This window comes from Vanessa tameamea, chromosome 9, assembly GCF_037043105.1.
Source record: "Vanessa tameamea isolate UH-Manoa-2023 chromosome 9, ilVanTame1 primary haplotype, whole genome shotgun sequence".
NCBI classification, from domain to species: domain Eukaryota; kingdom Metazoa; phylum Arthropoda; class Insecta; order Lepidoptera; family Nymphalidae; genus Vanessa; species Vanessa tameamea.
In genome coordinates this window covers 10,238,444-10,257,289 of record NC_087317.1, presented here as the reverse complement: position 1 = coordinate 10,257,289, position 18,846 = coordinate 10,238,444, and the positions used below count along the sequence as shown (strand labels likewise).

At 30.9% G+C, this 18,846-nt stretch overlaps 2 protein-coding genes across 3 annotated transcripts; one reads left to right on the top strand and one right to left on the bottom strand.

Annotated features, from left to right (window-relative positions):
• Positions 1–4,269: 4,269 nt before the first annotated feature.
• Positions 4,270–10,860, bottom strand: LOC113396986 (cytoglobin-1). 2 transcript variants are annotated; one of them, XM_026635107.2, is made up of 4 exons: positions 10,775–10,860; positions 7,245–7,399; positions 5,899–6,124; positions 4,270–4,543 (listed from the first exon to the last, which is right to left on the bottom strand). In XM_026635107.2, the coding sequence occupies exons 2-4, from the start codon at positions 7,397–7,399 to the stop codon at positions 4,409–4,411; spliced, it is 516 nt and encodes a 171-aa protein (XP_026490892.2). In that variant the 5' UTR covers positions 10,775–10,860; the 3' UTR covers positions 4,270–4,408. The 2 variants fall into 2 exon arrangements, with proteins under 2 accessions (XP_026490892.2, XP_026490891.2); XM_026635106.2 differs by lacking the exon at positions 10,775–10,860 and adding an exon at positions 8,701–8,772.
• A 3,184-nt stretch (positions 10,861–14,044) lies between these two features.
• Positions 14,045–16,400, top strand: LOC113396973 (deoxyhypusine hydroxylase). Its single transcript, XM_026635078.2, has 4 exons — positions 14,045–14,407; positions 14,636–14,959; positions 15,410–15,599; positions 16,188–16,400. Exons 1-4 carry the CDS (start codon positions 14,128–14,130, stop codon positions 16,306–16,308), a joined length of 915 nt encoding a protein of 304 aa, XP_026490863.2. The 5' UTR covers positions 14,045–14,127; the 3' UTR covers positions 16,309–16,400.
• Positions 16,401–18,846: the final 2,446 nt, after the last annotated feature.

Genomic DNA, 18,846 nt, shown 5'->3' with positions numbered 1-18,846 from the left:
TAATAATAAAAAAATAAATAAATAAAATATTATAAATGACAAACAGTTTGATTTTTGTTAATTACGCCAAATAGTACGATATCGCGAGTAATACGTTAAAATTAGTACACTCATATTTCCTAGATATGTAAAAAAAAAAACTAGATGTGTAAAAAATAGCAACAAAATATCCACCTTTACATTGTTCTCTATAATACGTTATATAGATATTAAATGACATAATATATTTGTATTAAAATGAACCGATTTATTGATAATTATTTTACCTACGGGGATTTGATACTACAGAGAGAGTTCAGTCGCAGAACTTATTGCTCTACGTGTTTTCAGAGTAAATTTTTCTACCTTCTAACTGTACTGTATATTATAAAAATAGTTAAAAATATAATCGATATTCTTTATAATAAATATCTAAGCTAATGTTTTATTCTCATTTAATAGTAATAGGTCATGTATATTCCAGAGTTACCTATATATACAGAGTATCGAGATAATTCAAATAGTAAATTTCACATACAACAATTTATAGAAATTGCTTACAAAGTTTTATGCAAATAATCTCTGTACAGAGAACCCTTCCTGTTATGTAACTACTACTACAATTAAACACTTTAAAAGTTCTTTGTCGTATAACTATATGTCCATAAATAAAATAGTATGATCCGAAGTTTATTCAATATCAGAGTCAATTGAGCGTCAAGAGCGTAATTTGAATTGATTGAGTGTCCATAGTCACGTCTTCATATTTTACGCATGGTGCAACGTTTTTAAAACTAGTTGTTGTCCGCGACTTCGATTGCGTTTAAGGGTTTGGTTGTTAGGAGTTATGTATAAAAAAAGTAGCCTATGCTGTAGTTCAAATTAACTTCATACAAAATTTCATAAAATTCGTTTTAGTGGTTTGGTCATGAAAGAGAAATGGACAAACAGATAGAGTTATTTTCACATTTATAATATTAGAACAAATAAGAAATATATATATTAATTGTACTACGGCTTTATTTTAAAGTAAAGTAACTGTAAAAGTTTTACTTCTGCGCGAAGCCTTCTCTCCTTTTACGGTCCCAATACGGTGGATACACAATGCATTGCAATTTCATCCGACTCATGAAGAAATCCTCACGAAGTTTTCCTTCAAATTCAACCAGCCTGTAAATTTCCCACTGCTAGGCTAAGGCCTCCTCTCCCTTTGAGGAGAATGCGAATTCTCCAATGCGGGTTGGTGGAATACACATGTGGCAGAATTTCACATTATTTAAGCAGATGAAAACCGGTCCTGTTTTGTAACCGCAATCACACACACACACATCAATAGCCCATATTCGTCCACTGCTGGACATAGGCCTCTCCAAATGCACGCTACTGTGGTCTTTCTTCGGCAACTCGCATCCAGCTCCTGCCAGCCGTCTTGCGCAAATCGTCATCATCAGTTAATATTCACGTGTTCTTTTCCAGCTGCTTTTTTTTTCTACCAAATGTCAATTTATGTTTTATTTCCGTTTAGTTTTATTGCAGTTTATTTATCTGTGCAGATGTATGTTGTCAGTTCATTGGCTCTCGAGCGTAATGGCATTACATAAGCTTTAATTATATTATACACGTGTTTGTAAATGAATATGCGTATAATCAACTTTAATGTTGGACTCGTTCTATACATATAAGATATTATTTGGTATTCTTTTTATTAGGACGACACAGTTAATGAAACACAATTGAGTTTCTCTGTAAAAAGAGATTTATTTGTTTAATTTTACAATAATAAAAAATTAAACAAAAGTTTGTATTTACCTACGCATTATTTTACAAAAATAATATTTACGCACATGTAAAAAGAGAAACGACATTTAATGTTTATTTATTAACAATGTCTGTTCCTAAATAACAAGATACTTTATACTTTACTTTTCACAATCACGAGATTGATTCTAGGTTAATATTTTTCATGGCTAACAAAATTTAGTTGTCATGTCACTGCGCGTTCGATGACGGCTTATGCGCAGAATTCAAATTAAAAAAAAAAATATTTTTTTTACATACATATATGTAGTGCTAGCAGTATCAGTAACAGTTCGAAGTCTGGACGTTGCAAGTGTGTTCGCTCTCGTGACTTAGCAGGTAAGCCGGGTAGAGCAGGTTGGTAATGCGCCTGAACTCATTCCGGCCCTGTCGGATTTGCTGTCCCGTAGGATTATGAGAGTTTTCACTCTCAGAATGAAGAGAGTAGAGAGTACACCTGCGCTTGCGCAGACACTAGAGCACTGTAATACGTCCTGCTTAGATAGTTAGTCTCCCTTGAGATTGACCCCCGTGACCAAATATACTATAGTGTTATGTTAGTATAAACAGTATAAACGGAAAAGTAACTCAGTCCGTTTGTCTGTTATATTTTGAATGGTTAACCACTAAACCGAATTTGGTGAAATTTAGCATAAGGCAGACACCAAGGCAGGACACAGGGTACAATTTATACCCAAAACCTACGATAGGCTCCCCTAATATGCAGGCAAAGCCGCGGGCCAAAGCTAGTTGTCAATATATTTAAAAAACTACACTTGGGACGTGTGAAATATTTGTAATAACGAAATATACCAAAACAAGACAAATACCTTGGAAATTTCACACACACACACACACACACACTCACTCATCGTGCCAAATAAGTATAACTTCGAAAATGTTCGATATGCGTTCCTCATTTTTAGAGGAATGTGATCTGAGCGTCTAATACGCGCAGCTATGAATAATTCAGTTTTCGCGTATTCACGCCCCTCATTTTATTACTTCTAAACTCTCCTGTACTATTTCTGTACATATAAACACTTTTGCCTACCTATTTACTATTAATTATTTTAGTGCTGGCAGTGTTTTAGTATTCTATATTTAAATGTCAATAGTTTTTAATAAGAGGTAGGTATTTTTAAGTTATAAAACCAATATTAAGTGGTATTGAGACTTTAAGTTTTATTATATACCTATGTGTAGTTAAAAACTGTTTCAGGAATTTGTAAGTAGATGTTATTATATGGTAGAACAAGATAATACTTTACAAAATCAAACATAAACTATGTATGCGAATACATGAACGATTGTTTAATTACTTTTTAAACAAGCTGACCAGACAGAGGTTGTGCTGCCTTTACTATGAATATTCAATTCGTATTGGTGTAATTAATAAAAAAGAAAAATTGTTTCACAACGTATTGTTTATTATTATAATGCTTAATAATACACAAAATTTATATTAAGTTTTTTCTTTTATAAGAAACTTCGCCTCACACTAACAAACATAAAAAAAACATAGCAAAATTGGTCCAGCTGTTCACGCGTGATGCCGTGACCAAGGGATTCATTTTTATATACTTATATAGATTATCGTTGTTTTGGTTAAATTTGATCTTAACTGTCATTACGTTTCGCGTTAATGCGAAATAAATAATACGTATAATTATTTGAATGATATCGTACTTTTTAAATGAATCATTATGAATAAAACCATATATCAAAATCCATATTTCAAATATTTTTTTTCTTATTAAATTGAATGCATACAAAATAACGCAACTGCATTTCTCCTTGTAAAAGGAAATGAGACAGACGACGAAAATAGAAATACGGAACAACAATTTGCTACCACAGACTAAAATAGTATAAAAGAAAAACGCTTATCGTTATATTGAAGTCGTTATTTTACAATAGTTTAAAAAAGTAAATTCATATTCATACTGAAATGTGTCATATTATATGTATTTGATTATTATGTTAAATAAATATTAATAGGTGTTTAAAAATTCAGTTTATAATATTAATTTTTTATTATAGGACAGAACGTTGTAATGTATAAACATATATTATTATTAAAATAGAATTTAATCAACAATATAATTCAAATTACAAAAAAATAACAACTTACTAAATAATTCTACAATTATCATAATCTTTGGACATATAAAAACTCTTTATAAAATATCATTAAAGTAGTTGAACACTTAACGTATGTGTCAAAACTGATTGACTTATCCGATATATATCTGGTGTATATCCCTCCTTACATTTACGTTCAGTACAAATGAATATTTCAACATAATTTTAATCAGCTATTCTGTAATAAGTCTGTATCTCAACTTTAAAACCAGCTTATTGTGATACGTTATATTGATGTTTGTACGCTATAAAGTTTGGCGTATATCACTTCCTTACATTTAACGATCGTGATCTGCGGTGAGCTTCGAGTTAGTTGTACAGAATAGCAGAGCAAAGAGAAAATAGCACTTGCCATTTAGTCTTTATTTTTTAATTCTTAAGTAATGTATTATTACACAAATGTCTTTAGATATAATATTTCTTTTGTAAATGTTGTATTTGAGTAAGATACTTAATTATTGTCTTATCGTATCCGATCGAATGCGCGTTATCTTGTTTCATCTCCTAATGTTTCGAAGATATGTTTATACCAGAAGTCAACAGTCTTCCCCCATGCACCTAAGGTCTTGTCGTCTAGTTTCAAAACTTCGATGAACATTTTCACTATAACCCCTTTTAGATCCTGTAAAGTGTTGTCAGTTAGAAAAAATAGATCTTATCACTTACGACAACGTGACACTTTCATGAGTAAACAGATTTACAGAGCAAAGTCAACTGTTTGTCTATGTGACTATTTCGTGAGATATTAAACGTATTTAAGTTTAAAGAGCATATCTAAAATGTATATAGGTATTTTGATATAATCTTTCATTGAAGAAATCATTGTTAAAATTGCTATAAACTCTTATAGTATAATTATTAAAATTTTAAATGATTAAAATATTTACTGGCAAATTACGTGACGGTAAGTAATCAGAACCGCCCAAAGACATTGCTAACGTAAGAAATATTAAACATCCCTTACATCGTCATCGCGACCAACCTAAGGAAGTAAGATGTTATGCCCCTTGTGCCTGTGCCTGCATAGTGGTAGCCATGATTTTTCAATAGGGGTAGCGTCGGAAGGCCCAAGCTTATACAATTTTATCTAGGGTGGCATTGTGTTTACATGGGAAGTTGTACCCACTCCGACTTTGCTATGTTAATGGCCTATATATAGTGCACTTGCATATTTACCCTTGGTAGGTGGTAGAATATGTGATGAAGGGATGGTACCTACCCAGATGGATTTGCACAAAGCCGAGCCTATCACCGAGCATAGAGCTTGGTTAAGCTATCATTTTATACGGTGCAAAATTTGTAAACCATACCATATTGTTTCTGTAACTTCATATATAAAATTAATTTACTATAATTAAGACACATGTATATAATCAAGACATATAGTACAATATGATTGTGCATTAAAATATTTATTTTATTTTAATTAAACTTTGTATTGTATAATTGCTAGGGAACCTTAGTAAATAAATAAACATATTGTTAGCATTTCTCACAAATGTTTCGTACTAATCCAATTACTATGTAGTTTATTAAAAATTGAAATATATTGACGAAAAATAAAATATATCGTCTACCGGCAATGTCAATCTTGTATAATCATAATGAAAGTTATAATAATAATGAGACGTCTATATTTATTATAATGTATAGATATATGGCTTTGCAATTACGTTTCAGATGAAAATAGTAAGGAGATAATGTTATCACATTTGTAAGAAAGATATGCGAGACGAGGAAAATATACACACACATGAATAGACATCGATGTCGATTCACACAGATACATACTTCTATAAAACACCGAATAGAATTCTGGGCTCTACGTATGTGACAATTTGTTTAAAATTGGATTAAACAAGTCAGCGCACTGACGTTTCAAGTCTGGTAAAGTTTAGCAATGACCTTGCTAAAAATATATCACAAAGAACTGTCATCCGAATTTATATGACCCTTGTGAGAAGTGTTTATACTTACATGGAAATGTCTTTCTTGTATCTTTCGCTTCCCGTGCGATCCTCCTAGCTTGTTCATCATGGCGGCGACAATTTCTGGCTGATTGAGGTTGTCCACTGCTAAGCTGATCGATGACATGAGGTTGATGACGTGCGCTTTAAACTGATGATTCTGACTGTATTGATCTTCAGGTAACTTACGTATCATTTTGAAGAATTCTTTCGTCTCTGGATACGCACGGAAAAGTCTGTTTGTAAAATGAATATGATTTGTAACATAACATTGTTTTCACTATGTGAAAAGTGTAAGTGAGTAAAGTAATGGTTGTAAGAAGAAAGTACTAGCGATACTAAAAATGTACCAAATATTTTGTCAAAGAATTTGACAGGTGTTGAAAATGTATTTTTTTTTTGGGTGATTTTTATCGATTTCTTTGATCTCGCAAAATCAAAGAGATCCTTTATTTTATACCAACATTGAACGTTTGCGTTGTAGCGAACATCTGGCGCTGACATGCTGCTCTCCAAACACAAGTGTAATAAAAATTTTATGCGCTATAAATTGAATTGAATGAACTTAATTACTAGTCAAACCAATATTTTTTTATAAATCATTAACAATAGTAATAAAAAACTAGGAAACGAGGTGTTCGATAAACACGCTAAGCAACCGGTTTTTAAACCGGTGTGTATTGTTGGGATGACATAGGCATTCTTTCGTTTTGCCGTATTTTTGGAAAAGGCCAAAATGTCAAATATTTTAAAATATTATCGGATGCATCGGTATGTAATATAAAAATATATATATTATTAATAATTCTGATGATTAAAGCTAAGTATTTGGAAGGAATGACCGAAATAGCTGATCTGGTTCTAATAAAAACTAATTGAATGTGAATTGTGTTATTGTGTGTTTGTAACCGAGATTCGTATTTATTTGTAGATTGGGCTCGATGAATATATGAATGGACGATGACAGGGTCAAAGGCCAATCTAACGTTTCTTGATACATCATCCGATGTGTATGTGTTATGAGGTTTTATCTGTTTTAAAAGGACCGTTATAATAAATCTAGTTCTAACTAGATTGTATGCTGTCAAAAATTATATAATTTAAATTTATTAATTATTGCCATTCCGTTTTCCCCTCCAACTGAACTTAAAGCTTTTGTTAGGATTGGTCCTTCGACTTCACATCACTGAAGGGCTCGTATACCGCTTAGCTATTGCACTAATATAATATCAGATACCTTTTTTAATCGTATGAGAATTAAGTCATGCAAGTTTTAATTCCGTAATTAATATTCACGTATCCTTACTAGATAGCCTCGTCTCTCATATAAAAATGATTTATTTTTATTTAAAATACCTTTTCAACAGTTCAGTCCCAGTAGCTACAGGATTGGCGCTTGCTATTGCCCAAGATTTCTGTACTGCATGTATGTCTCTCCTAGTTAACCCTGATTTTTGGTTCACGCTATTTGGATCACCACCCCACCAAAGATAACTCACCCAACCACCCATCTGTACCAAAGGACAAAAGATTAAGAATCGAATGACAATAGTCACTTAGGAACTGTCACTGTTTTGAGTATTTTCATATCTATCATACAGTATCATACAGTATAACAAGCATTTATTCAATTTGTTAGTTTGTTTGTGTCAATTTTTTATATTGTAATCGAAATACTTCCTCTTATTCCATGAAGTTGAAATTACATGTAGATTCAATTCGGATGACAAAGTATATGATAATCATGATACAACCAGATTTACCTAAAGATGAAGGAGCTCTTCAAAGATCGCAGCATAGATTCGAGTACAGATTTTGTTTTTCCAATGTATTTTAATAATAATGTAACATATAGTGTGTTGATAATAATCGATTTCTATAAACACAAAACCAACTTCTATGACGTGACTAATTAGTATCCTTCTAGTCTTCAAGTGTAATTAAATAATAAGCATCCCAATACACGATCTTTCGTATTTTCCATATTATTATGATAAATGAAACGTTTGCTTTAGCTAAGTATACTAACATTGTCTCGAAATTTCCCCCATCACATAGCATTTTTGAATTTTATAGTATTGTGGTTTTCTACTGAAATAACATTTTTTAATCTTTTGATTTTACAAAAGTATTCTACCATACAGCCACTGATTATTTTACCGTGGTTCAATAAATAAATAATCCTATTTGCATTATAATAAATGATATTACAACAAGTTATCGCGACATTGCATAGTCCGTATATATAGTTTAAGAGAGAATGAAGTGAAACGAAAATGAAATGATAAACAAAATCGATGCAGTTATTTTTAAATTCGTTTTTTTACCCATTTAATAACACAAATTTAAATTGTAGAGCATTTATACCTATAAAATAAATGTTAAAAAAAGGTGTGTGTGTTTATGTATACATGCGAGAAATTCTACTTCTTCGGCATAATTATAAATAGGATCAAAATAATAATAATGAGAAATGTAATATTCTTTTTTCATCACTATTATAACATTCTCAAATTCAAACGTTTACAAATTAAATTTATAATAAAATAAACATTGTAAAATAAGATAAAGTGTGAAATTATTTATTTCGAGCGACTAAACACATAATTGGCGGTTTAGAACTAGCAACTTCGTGTAGTTTTCGCGTCACCCTGGACGTACATCATAGAAATTCACTCTTATATTTTATTCCGTAACGCGCCAAAATAAGTATAACTTCAAAAACTTAATAAGTTTCAATAAAATTTGATGGACGTAATACTATTAACAACAAAACATTACGAACAAAAATATTAACAAAAATAAAACTTACGTTAAATTTACGATGCGTCTTTTACTCAAGGTGGTCCCATTAAGATTAAATAAGTGCTCCGTTGAATGATCTATTAACATATGACCCCTAATATCGAAGTTAGATAGACGGTCATATTTAATTTTAAGACGATGATAGTAACATGTTTATATATATATAGTTCTATACATATGTATGTGTGTGTGCAACTGAACTCCTCGAACTTTTTTTGTATATTTTGGTTGAGTTACTGGATGGTTTATATTGGACTCGGTAGGTGGCGCTTCGATCGCTCACGAGTCTTGGCCGTTCATATTATTACATGCTCTATTGAGTCGCCATTTTAAAATATTATATTAAACTAGTTGTCATTTGGCTTCGCTCGCGTTTTAGGGGTTGGTCCTCAGGTTAGGTTAGGTTAGCATAAATAAGTAGCCTATGTCATTCCTTGGAAATCTAGCTTGATTCATACTACATTTTTATTAAATTCGATTCAGTATTGGCCCTGTAAGAGCAACAGACAGATAGAGTTACTTTCGCATTTATAATTAGTACAGGTATTGTCATTGAAGATTTGAAATAGTAATAACGGAAATTAATAATTTAAATATATATAATAAACAAATATAACTTTTCATTTATAACAATAATAGTTTATATGTAGTCTAATTTAGGCCCCTGCTGCAATACTCGCTACTATACTAGCATATAACTACTACTAAATTTTACATCCCTTAGTATGTAAATCAAGAATGAACAAGGAATGAAAAAGAACCGTACTTATATGCATATCAATTATATTCAGTAGAACAGTGATATTCTGTATGTGTCCCACTGGGCTGAAGCCTCCTTTTTTGCTGCTCAAATTAATTACATGATAACTCAGTGTAAACCCCGTACTTGAAATCAGAATCGGTTGAGATTCACGTCTTGTAACCACTGGGCAACGGCTCTAAACTAACGGCATTCATGATATTCATTAAAATCCAAAACAAAAATAAATACATCATTTATGTAATAGCAATAACAATAACAAGAAACTAGAATATATCAATAAAATATTGCAATATTTCTAAGACATTCAATCAAATGTTGCAATTGTTGATTGGTCACACTTACGTATTACTGCGTTTACAATTTTTTCTTGTAACACGAAAGTGCTCCACGTGAATGTTATCCCAGCAGTATGTTAACTAAAGACTTTGTGCAAACACTTCGATCCCGTTGGCCGTCGCCAATATTTGATTGGGCACTACAATGAATTAGCTCGGGAATTTCCGTAAAGCTATAAATTGTAAACTCTTACATTACTGATGATGTAGGTTTCCATCATTTTTTACCAACGGTTTGCAATGAATACATATGAAAATTCAATTTAAAATTTGTGATTACATTGTGTACAGATTTATACGCTAACATAAAATGATACTATAACATTTTTTGGTTTATATAAAAAAAAAAAAGAAAATCCAATTACATTTACCGTGATTCACCTTAAAAATTACAAATTTATTTTTTCTATTAACTAAATATTTGTGATGGGAAATCGTAGTATAATGAGGCATTTCATCTCGTACTGAGGGTTTAAAAATATTTTTTCTTTAAATTAATATAATAAATGTATTATTTCAATTCTTGTTCTTAATTATATCATGGAAAATAAATCCTTCCAATGTTGGAACTTTTCATTAAAAATACGTTTGTGACGCTAATCACTGTTATTCGATATATACATTTGTTTGTTCGTTCTATTTTCACAGAGCGAAACATACTAAATTATTTGTCAACATAACATTATATACGAGCTATATTTATATATTATCGTCTGCATTGTTAGAACAGACGAAACTTATTTTTAATGTATATTATGAAACGTAAAGGAAAATTGATTGGAGTTCCATAAGATTATTTCGCAACTTTTTTTTTAATCATTACATTGCGGTAAAGTTTTTTATACGTACTGTATGATATACTTTTTTTAACATGTATTATAATTTAAATTTAATACATTCTACTTTTAAATTAATAAAAAAAAATATTTTAAAATCAGAATAAGAAATTACATAAATATAAATTTTATTTAAACTATACTTACCGTCTGTTTAAAGAAAGTTTCGTATTTAAACTACAAACGAGGTTATCGTTTAAATAAAGCCTTAAGCACGTGTAACGTGTATGATGATTGTCACTATACTAACGACACAAATATATTCATGTGATTTTATTATGTTTTTATCGCTTTAAAGACGTTGTATGAGATTTAATGATTAATTTATTTTCAATTTATCAAATCAGCATTATCATAAACATATGTTGATTGTGTTGTGTTATTTATAGTACTTTTATTATAATGTAGTTATTCAAATCTGAAAAATTTTAACTGCTTCTTACATAGCCAGTACGCCACCAACCTTGGGAAGTAAGATGTTATATCCCTTTTGTCTGGTGCTACACTGGCTCACTCACGCCTCAAAATAGAAAACAACAATACTATGTATTGCTTTTTCGCAGTGGAATATGTGATGTGTGCACAAAGCCTAAAAAAGGTTTTTTGTCTTTTACGAAATAAAATAAGATTAAAGAAAAGTATAGTAGAGAGCTGTTGATTGATGTTATGTAACGTAAACGTACGTACGTAAACAATTGTTTCTCTGAAATGGTAATGTTTAGTTTTTTTTTTATATATTGTTTTCGTACTTCATTATCATTCTGTTAGTCATTTTTTTTAAATAGTAAACATTTAGTGATAGCGAGTTGTTAAATTTTATGTTATTTAATTTTTTTAAATAATAATAATATATATTTCTTTTTAATCTGTTGAAGATCATTACAGTATTATAATATTCTAAAAAAAGTATTATTTAATTGTTCGTTAGTCATAATTAACATATGCTAAATTACGTACGACTATCTTGTCAAGCAAAAATACAATGACGTAGATAAATAATCATATTGGACAATAAAACGTAAATTATAATTGCATGACTAGAGTTGTTTAAATTAATTATCATAAAATATATACTCTATTTTCCGCAATAATAACCGTTTGGGAAATTCTGCTTGGATGTAGAGTTTTTCATACAATTGGTTAATACATAATCCTATAAATTCCAAATTAGGATATTTTTATACGCATTATTTTTTAGGCAAACTGACAAATAGACTAGCTGATAGTTAGATTTGTTAGAAATACCTAACCATTGCTTACATCATCAGTTCACCTTGGGAACTAAGGTATGTCCTTTATGCCTGTAGTTGCACTGGTCCACTCACCCTTCAACACGTTTCATTTCTGGACGATTCTAATCAAAGACAAAGAGATTTAGACATTAAAAATTATTATACTAAATCTCTAATACTACTTTCTAATGCCCGCGTAGAATATGAATACATTTACAGATTAACTTAAAATACTACGTTAATATAAGACCTCTTTTTACACTTTGGTGTGTATTTCAGTTCTTAGGGTAGAATATCCAGAAACGCTTAAATACGTATCTACTCATTTTTAATCAGTAGCCCAAAAATAAAGTTTCCTACTTCTGACTTCAAAAATGACGATCTTCCAGACTAACCTGTATACGAAATGTTAATCCCAAAAAAAGTTTCGTGTTTTTAATTTAAAAAATGACTGACTTCCATAAAAACTTTCAACCCTTATTTCACCCATTTAGTGGTAGAATATCAAAAAACACTTAAATACACATTTACTCATTTTTAATCAGTATCCCAAAAATAAAGCCTCATGTTTCTAACTTAAAAAATTATGGACTTCCATACAAACGTACCACCCTTTTTCATCTCTTTAGGGGTAGAATTTCCTAAATTCCCTCCTTAGTGGGTGTCATGATATGTTAGTTTATAAGTGTACAACCAAAAATGTAAGTTTTAAGCTTCTAGTTCTAAAAATTCTAAAAATGATAATACTTTCAACAACTTACAACCTTACATCCCCCTTTTCAACCCTTTTTTCCATATAAAAAGTAGCCTATGTCCTTTCTCAGGCTCTAGATTATTTGTGTACCAAATTTCATTTAAATCGGTCCAGTAGTTTTGGCGTGAAAGCGAGACAGACAGACAGACAGAGTTACTTTCGCATTTATAATATTATAAAAAATAAAAAATAATATGGATTAATAAAAATGCCTTTTATTTTTATGTAAAATAAAAGTTCATGTTCGTACGTTCGTAGAATACATGTGTAAGATATCGACATGAATTCAACCTTGAATTTCTCCCAACGTCAAAACAATAATAGTCATAAATGTTTTATTTTTCTTTAAATTTGATGCAGCTGTTATCACTAAATATTATAAATAGCAAAGTTCTGTGTGTCTAAAAGGGGTCAACTCAAAAACTAGCGATCGGATTTTCATACTGTTTTTACCAATGGACGGAGTGATTCACGAGGCAGGTGTATTGAGTTTTATGTAAATTGACTGAAATTGGACAATAATTGATGAAGTAGATTAATTTATATAAGTCTATTAAAGTGGAAATTATTGTGAAAATACACTCCGAATGATTTTCCAATGTATTACTTTTTTGGTATATTATATGGTATATTGGTATATCTATATTATGAGCTGTTATGATCATAAAAATGTATTCCTTATATATATATATATTATATATATTATATATATATATATATGTTTGACGACCTCCGTGGTTGAGTAGTGTGTACACCGGTTTTCATGGGTACGCCACTCCAAGGTCTCGGATTCGATTCCCGGCCGAGTCGATGTAGAAAAAGTTCATTAGTTTTCTATGTTGTCTTGGGTCTGGGTGTTTGTGGTACCGTCGTTACTTCTGATTTTCCATAACACAAGTGCTTTAGCTACTTACATTGGGGTCAGAGTAATGTATGTGATGTTGTCCAATATAAAAAAAAAAAATATATGTATATAATTATGTTTAAAGCTCTAACTAAAACTTTAAGATTCTTCTTGACGGTACCGTTCAATCTCCATCGCACGTGACATTGGCGAAATAGTCTGTGCCCTCTTGGCACAAATAAAAGCCAGAATAAAAAAAAAAGATTCTTCTTTGGTCATATAATAATATTAAATAATAACTAAAGCAACAATCTTGACTGGCTATACTATGCGTAATAGTTTAATGTGAAAGCTATGTATGAAATATAAACGAACTTTTAACACATCTATACAAAATATCCATTTAATCTGTTGGGTGTCCCGTGTAATGAACTTATATTTAAATCTAATATCCAAGACTTTAAGTGTCTATATAAAACAAAATATTTAGAATCTACTACATATTATTTAAATATAAAAAATTATGGCAGCTGGCAGCCCCGCGTGTCATGTGTCAGTTTCGCAACTATTTTAAGTTAGAGGTGTCACTGTCAGTGTTACAATTACTTTGTGGGTAAATACGAACACGTTATAAGAAATTTTGTTATAAAGGTTAAATTACATATAAGAAATGGTAAATATTAGTGACAGTGCTGTAGAAAATATTGGAAGGGTGCTGAATGATCCGCAGAGGCCCATGAAAGAGCGTTTTCGGGCTCTTTTCACACTTCGTAACTTAGGAGGAGAAACTGCAATAAAATGTATAAGCGATTGCTTTAAAGATGAATCAGTTCTATTAAAACATGAGCTAGCATATTGCTTAGGTCAAATGCAAGATGTAAAGGCAGTACCTATTCTTAAAAGCGTTTTAGCAGACACGAACCAGGACCCGATAGTTCGACACGAAGCCGGTAGGTATTGTCTTATTTATTATCGCAATGTTTTACTCACGTACGAGATATGGATTAATAGATTAGTTGTAGAAGTATTAGGGAGTGTTTCGATTCAAGCATTTTTTTAAGTTAAGTTGAGATTTCATTATTAATTACTGAAGTAATCTTCTATTTATTAAAAGACTCATATATTTAAATAATATGGTATTTAGATTTCTTTACTGATTTTTACAATCAAATTTTCAGGTGAGGCCCTAGGTGCCATTGGAGATTCAGGCCTTCAAGAATTACTTGAAAAATATCAATATGACTCCGCTATAGAAGTAGCTGAAACATGTCAAATAGCATTACAGAGACTAAAATGGATCACAGAAAAAAATACAACGGAAAATAATTTATCACAAAGTCGTTATGCTTCTATTGATCCTGCACCCCCGAGTGAAGAAGTAAATATTGATGAGCTACGGAAAACAATGATGGATGAAAATAAAACCCTATTTGAGCGTTATAGAGCGATGTTTAGCTTACGTAACTTAGGTACTACAGAAAGTATTAATGCTTTAGGGGAAGGTAATTAGAAGTTATTTTTATGTATTTATACATTACAAGAAAAAAAATAGTACAGAAAAATTCTTATATATTCTAATTAATTTTTTTAGATAGAATATTTTAAAAGAATACTAAATTAATTTATTTTAAATTTATGTATAGACTTAATTGATAGTAAAAATCCATTATAGAAATTAGAATAAGCATAGATATTGCTTTTAAGCAATAAGATGGCTTTTTAGTACAACTCCTTAACAATTTCATATTTTATACTATTGTTTTTCTTTTATGTTGGTGTACAATAAAGTATTTTAGTAATATTTTTAATCTATAATGTAATTTGTCAATTTGATTTAACTACAAAATATCATGTTCAACTAATTTATTAAATATAATGGAAGTCTCACTATAAAAAATATATAATTTAAATAAAAGAACACATTTATTTCTTATTATATTCTTTTTTTTCAGGCTTTAAAGCGAGTAGTGCACTATTTCGCCATGAAGTTGCTTTTATATTTGGCCAGATGCAGGATGAGCGCAGCGTGCCCTTCCTTAAGAAGACCTTAGAAGATACGACGGAACATGAAATGGTACGTCATGAAGCAGCAGAGGCACTGGGTTCTATAGCTACTGATGAATGCACAGAAGTATTAACAAGGTATCTATTATTATAATACACTGAAATACTCTATAAATATGCTACTGCTGGCTAAAGGCATTCTATTCTTGTAAAGATGTTGTGTAAATAAGATTTATTAGTAAATTCGGCACATGAAAAGTTTGTAGGGCTTGCCCAGTTAACTGTAATCTTTATATAAGATTCACATGTTCCAACATACATCTAGGTTATAAAATATTTTTTAAAAAGTAAAAAAGTATATATATTATTTTTGTAGATATTTAAAAAAATGTTTAATTAACTCTACTTGTAACCATTTTTCACTAGAATAACTTTATGCTTTTTGAATGAAAACAACATTAAAAAAAAAAATTGAAGTAAAAATACTTATTAAATGTTTTTAATTTAGTTTAATGATGATAGATACTTTATTATAGTTTGTATATATAATGTTTTGTAGTATTACATTGTGTTTTTATGAAGGTATAAATTAAACTTAAATGTACTTTATTTATTAGGGTCTCGGCATCATTTAATGAATTGATTTTTTTGCACTTTATAGAGGCATGAAAGTTTTTTTTTATTATTAAAATTTTGATAAAGCAAATATCAAAATTATTATTTCAGATATCTTCACGATCCCCGTCCTGTCGTCAGAGAGAGCTGTGAGGTGGCTCTTGACATGTCTGAATATGAGAACAGTCCAGAATTTCAGTATGCTAATACTTTGCTCACAGTGCAAGGATGATTTTACATGTGTCGTGATATGGTTAATTTTTTGAGATTACTTTCATAAAATATTTAATCATAAAACAGAACAGCATAAAGTAAAATAAACAACACAAACAACTATTGTAATCAGAAATTATTTGTACTTATTTCAAAACTATTCTTCTTTTAGTTTTTATGAAATTTATAATGATATATATTTTAATTTAATGCCTTTAATATCATACATTTTAATACAAAAGCTTCACTTTTAAGGATGGTGTGACAATAATTTTCCTATGTTATGATTTTTTTATTTTTTTTTATTTAATTTACAATATCCACGGGCTCACAGTTGCCCGTGCCTTTTTTACATTTTATTTTTATAAATTTTGGCGTTATTTTATATTTTTACTGAACATCAGCAGAATTTCGCTGGACTCCGAGCTTGTCGTCTTCTTGGAAGACGTGGCCCACAGTGACATTTTTTTTTTCAATTTAAAATAATATATAAATAATATATGATAATATATAATAGGTACATAAAAATACTGTATATAGCATTTTTTTTTATCCTATTTACTGCAATCCAGCGGGCCCTGCTCCGTGCTCGTTCAGAGAGAGTACAGCCTCGGCGACTCTGATGTCACGTTTATGTATAGATGTCTTGAGGCTGTGCTCTAGGATGGTCTTTTCCGAAACACCCGCCGCTCGGCCGATGAATCTGCCGATAGCGTCGCTACCATCGTCCGTGTAATAGACACAGGTGTTAGTGTGTCTAGTGATTGCCACAACTGCGTGAGGAACACTTTCGTGCATACGGAGCCTCACATTCTTCGACTGGACTATGATAACGTCGCCGTAGGTTTGTCCCTGAGATTCGTGGATGGTCATGATGCTTGATCCTTCACCTTTTCTATATCCCTGGTCCATCAGGAGTATCTTTTCCTCCTGCGTATAGGCCAGATATAGGGTTTTGGTTTGGTCGGATGGTATGTTGGCGTCAGTGAATCTCTCCATTTTGAGGAAGTGGACGATGGGGCTTGCAGAGTAGATGTTACGGTAGACCTCGCTAATGGCGTATGCGACGTCCAGGAGGTTTCGGTGCGTACAGGATAACTCACGGGTGATGTTTGTTGTCAGGCTTGGTTGGCAGTACCTCATTTCGAATAGATTTTCTCTGTCGATATAAGGCAACCTATGTTATGTTATGTTATGTGTAATAGTTCAGAAGTGATCACTTTAACAGTCCAAAATACGGCTAGCGCTGTGGGTTAGAGTGAGAAAGGAGGAGCCTGTCTACTGCTGCCGTATGCGTAAGAGAAAGGGAAGCCAGACAGACTGGCGCCGTAACGCGTTACGTAACGAAACTGTTTACTCTCCCCTAAGAAGTAGTCACTTCAAAAATTATTGTACTAGCTTAATATAGTCGGCACGAGTCGTGAGTACTTCGCGTAGTAATTTCGCGTATGTACACATTGGGCCAAATTACAGTCGCTTAATGACAAGTGAGAGTCTAATAGACGACATTTATCGACTAAAAGACCAATCGCGTGCAGCCTCGGCGCCCTCGGATCCTTCATTCCTTCAAAGATACCTAAAAATGTAATACTGCGCATACTTTCGTTTACTATAACTGTCCAATTTTGCACAGGTAATATAAGGGTCTGCATTAAATGTTTATATTGAAGGACTAACATACAAAATATTTTATTGAGCTAGGAACTCTACGCCCGTTCGTAAAACAACAGGTCAAAGTGTTATCACAATCGGACAGGCTTTAAAACGATTAGAGGACAAAAATACAAACATTCATAATTTATAAAGATTTTTTCATTTTGTGACATTCATGATTTTTCATTAATTTGAGTTTATACTATTAATTTGCACTAGGATGCTTGTTTCCTACATTGCGTTAAATAAGATTTGGCAGAATTTAATGGCCGCTATTTTTAAACCTATGTGGGATGTAAATGGTTCACGACACTATCGCTATCAATAAAATACATACATTTAAAAAAAAACGTACTACTTTTGCATACAAGATACAATAACAATTTAAATTTTACATTTTCAAAATAATTGTAAAAGTAGTGTTTTTAACAGTATTACGACATAATTTGTACTGGTACTTAAATATGCCTAAGTCTGTTTAACTATTCTATTGTTATTGCTTTTCCAGATCTAAAAGGTTTATTAAGAGAAAAAAGTTTTAATATTATCAAGAAAACCAAAAGCCGAGAAAATTTGTTTATATATACAAGCGTCTTAAAAATCCTAAAATTGCGTATATACAAGCTGTTTCCGGTGTAAGTTTATCTTCGGACATTATTTTATATATTTAAGTTGAATTTTCTTAAAAGTGTACACAGATGGATAATATTTGTTTATTTATGTTATTTCACCCACACAGTTACAGAATTATTAAAAATACGCGCCATGTTAGATTATTAGCGTTATATATAAATGAATATATAAAATATTTCTTGTTCAAAACTACATCTATGATGAAATAAATAAATATTTTTTTATTACTATTGAGTTTTATTTTCAATGCGTGTTACTCAGAGAAAATTAT

Excerpts from the sequence above, each read along its gene's own strand:
- LOC113396986 (XM_026635107.2), bottom strand. The coding sequence starts at position 7,399 with ATGGGTGGTTGGGTGAGTTATCTTTGGTGGGGTGGTGATCCAAATAGC. Across the intron at positions 6,125-7,244 it reads GGGACTGAACTGTTGAAAAG|ACTTTTCCGTGCGTATCCAG; the intron begins GTATTTTAAATA and ends TTTTACAAACAG. Across the intron at positions 4,544-5,898 it reads TACAAGAAAGACATTTCCAT|GATCTAAAAGGGGTTATAGT; the intron begins GTAAGTATAAAC and ends AACACTTTACAG.
- LOC113396973 (XM_026635078.2), top strand. The coding sequence starts at position 14,128 with ATGGTAAATATTAGTGACAGTGCTGTAGAAAATATTGGAAGGGTGCTG. Across the intron at positions 14,408-14,635 it reads GATAGTTCGACACGAAGCCG|GTGAGGCCCTAGGTGCCATT; the intron begins GTAGGTATTGTC and ends TCAAATTTTCAG. Across the intron at positions 15,600-16,187 it reads TGCACAGAAGTATTAACAAG|ATATCTTCACGATCCCCGTC; the intron begins GTATCTATTATT and ends TTATTATTTCAG.